The sequence below is a fragment of the Sinocyclocheilus rhinocerous genome, unplaced genomic scaffold (genome assembly GCF_001515625.1).
Source record: "Sinocyclocheilus rhinocerous isolate Xijiao unplaced genomic scaffold, SAMN03320098_v1.1 scaffold242, whole genome shotgun sequence".
In the NCBI taxonomy this organism is placed as follows: Eukaryota; Metazoa; Chordata; class Actinopteri; order Cypriniformes; family Cyprinidae; genus Sinocyclocheilus; species Sinocyclocheilus rhinocerous.
In genome coordinates, this window is record NW_015638945.1 from 243028 (window position 1) to 244750 (window position 1723).

General features: G+C 37.7%; 1 protein-coding gene across 1 annotated transcript in view; it reads right to left on the reverse strand.

The window, feature by feature from the left end:
- Positions 1-1347, reverse strand: part of LOC107750209 (zinc finger protein 180) — a 4141-nt gene extending 2794 nt beyond the window's left edge. Inside the window, exon 1 of the mRNA XM_016565490.1 lies at positions 1071-1347. Coding sequence (XP_016420976.1) covers positions 1071-1302 — 232 coding nt within the window. The 5' untranslated portion in view covers positions 1303-1347. The remainder of the gene's footprint in view (positions 1-1070) is intronic.
- Positions 1348-1723: the final 376 nt, after the last annotated feature.

The following is a 1723-nucleotide window of genomic DNA, read 5'->3' on the forward strand; positions in this document are numbered from 1 at the left end:
ACACACACACACACTCTCTCACACACACACTCACACACACACTCTCTCACACACACACTCACACACACACTCTCTCACACACACACTCTCACACACACACACTCTCACACACACAAACACTCACACACACAAACACTCACACACACTTCTAAAGTTACATAAAATGGTAGATTTGTCTAATTTGAATTTAAAAAGTAAGACTGATTACCTGGTTAACTGCTAGTTGGTCAAACTAGTTCTTAAGACACAGTCTTAACATAGTGGCTATGTTTATGCAACTGGCCCTAGTTCAGTAAACCTTCACAGAAGTTAACAGAAGAAGGCTATTATAAAATGTCAGTGTCTTGATTTTGTTTAAATTAGTATTTTGCAGTTAAAAAATGTATTGTAATAATTAACCAAAACGTTACAGCAGTGGGTGAGTAGCTGACAGATGTGGCTTTATTGTATTAAAATCTTGGCTTTTCAATACAAACGGTCTCTGAGAAACTGAAGGAAATCCTCCCCCTAGTAGAAATTTTTTCTTCTTCTTTTTTTTTGTATCGAGATATTGATTGATTTATTCTAATAAGGACTTTGACATAATGCAAAGTGTAATATCAATGGCAAATCATCCTGTAGTAGAAAACCAGCTCAAATCCCCATATAATCTGAACTCTTTTCATATGGGTGATGCTGGTGTAACTGGTTAAGCTGGTTACTGGATACAGTATTGACCAGTGCAGCCATGATGAGTGACTAACATTCATCAGCTGTGATGTATGTAGTATGCAGTACGTAGTATGCATTATGAAGTATTCAGTATGAAGTATGCACTATTCACTATTCAGTAAGTATTATGCAGTATGTACAATATGCAGTACGTAGTATGCATTATGAAGTATGCACTATTCAGTATGAAGTATGCACTATTCAGTAAGTATTATGCAGTATGTAGTATGCATTATGAAGTATTCAGTATGAAGTATGCACTATTCAGTATGTAGTATGAAGTATGCACTATTCAGTATGTAGTATGAAGTATGCACTATTCAGTAAGTATTATGCAGTATGAAGTATGCAGTCTGTACCCGTGCTGCTGGCAGCGGTGACGCTCTGTAAGCCGCTCTCGAGCGCCGTGACTCTGCTCTTCATCGCGTCGAGCTGCGCGTCTCTCTGGCGGATCTGCAGCCGCATCAGCATCAGCGCGTCCTCATGCAGCTGCAGGATCTCCGACACCGCGGCCTCCAGCACGCACTTCAGTCTGCTCTCAAACACGGCGCTGCTGCTCGACATCTTCCCTTCCGGACGCGTCCAGACCATCGCGCTCTCACTGTAGCTGCGGATGAAAACACTTCCGGCTTCAGCAGCAGCGACCGTAAACACCGCAAGAGAAGAGCGGCAGCAAACAGTGCACTTAACAAGGTTAACACAAAATTTAGTGGTCCTCAAAATCTCAGAAGAATAATCACCGACCAATCAGAGTGATGGTAATTATTTTCTTTTCTATATATAATTATTATAAATTATTTCATTATAATTCATTAGGTACATGATATGTTTTACAAGTTACAAATATAGTAAAACAATTAATTCAAAAATAAGATTGATTCAATTAATTCAAAAATAAAAAAAAATAATTTTATATATATATATAAGGTAAATGATATGTTCTAGAAGTGACAGATACAGTAAAACAATTAAAAAATAAGATTGGAAAAAAGAAACGTATTTTAAAAAGTTA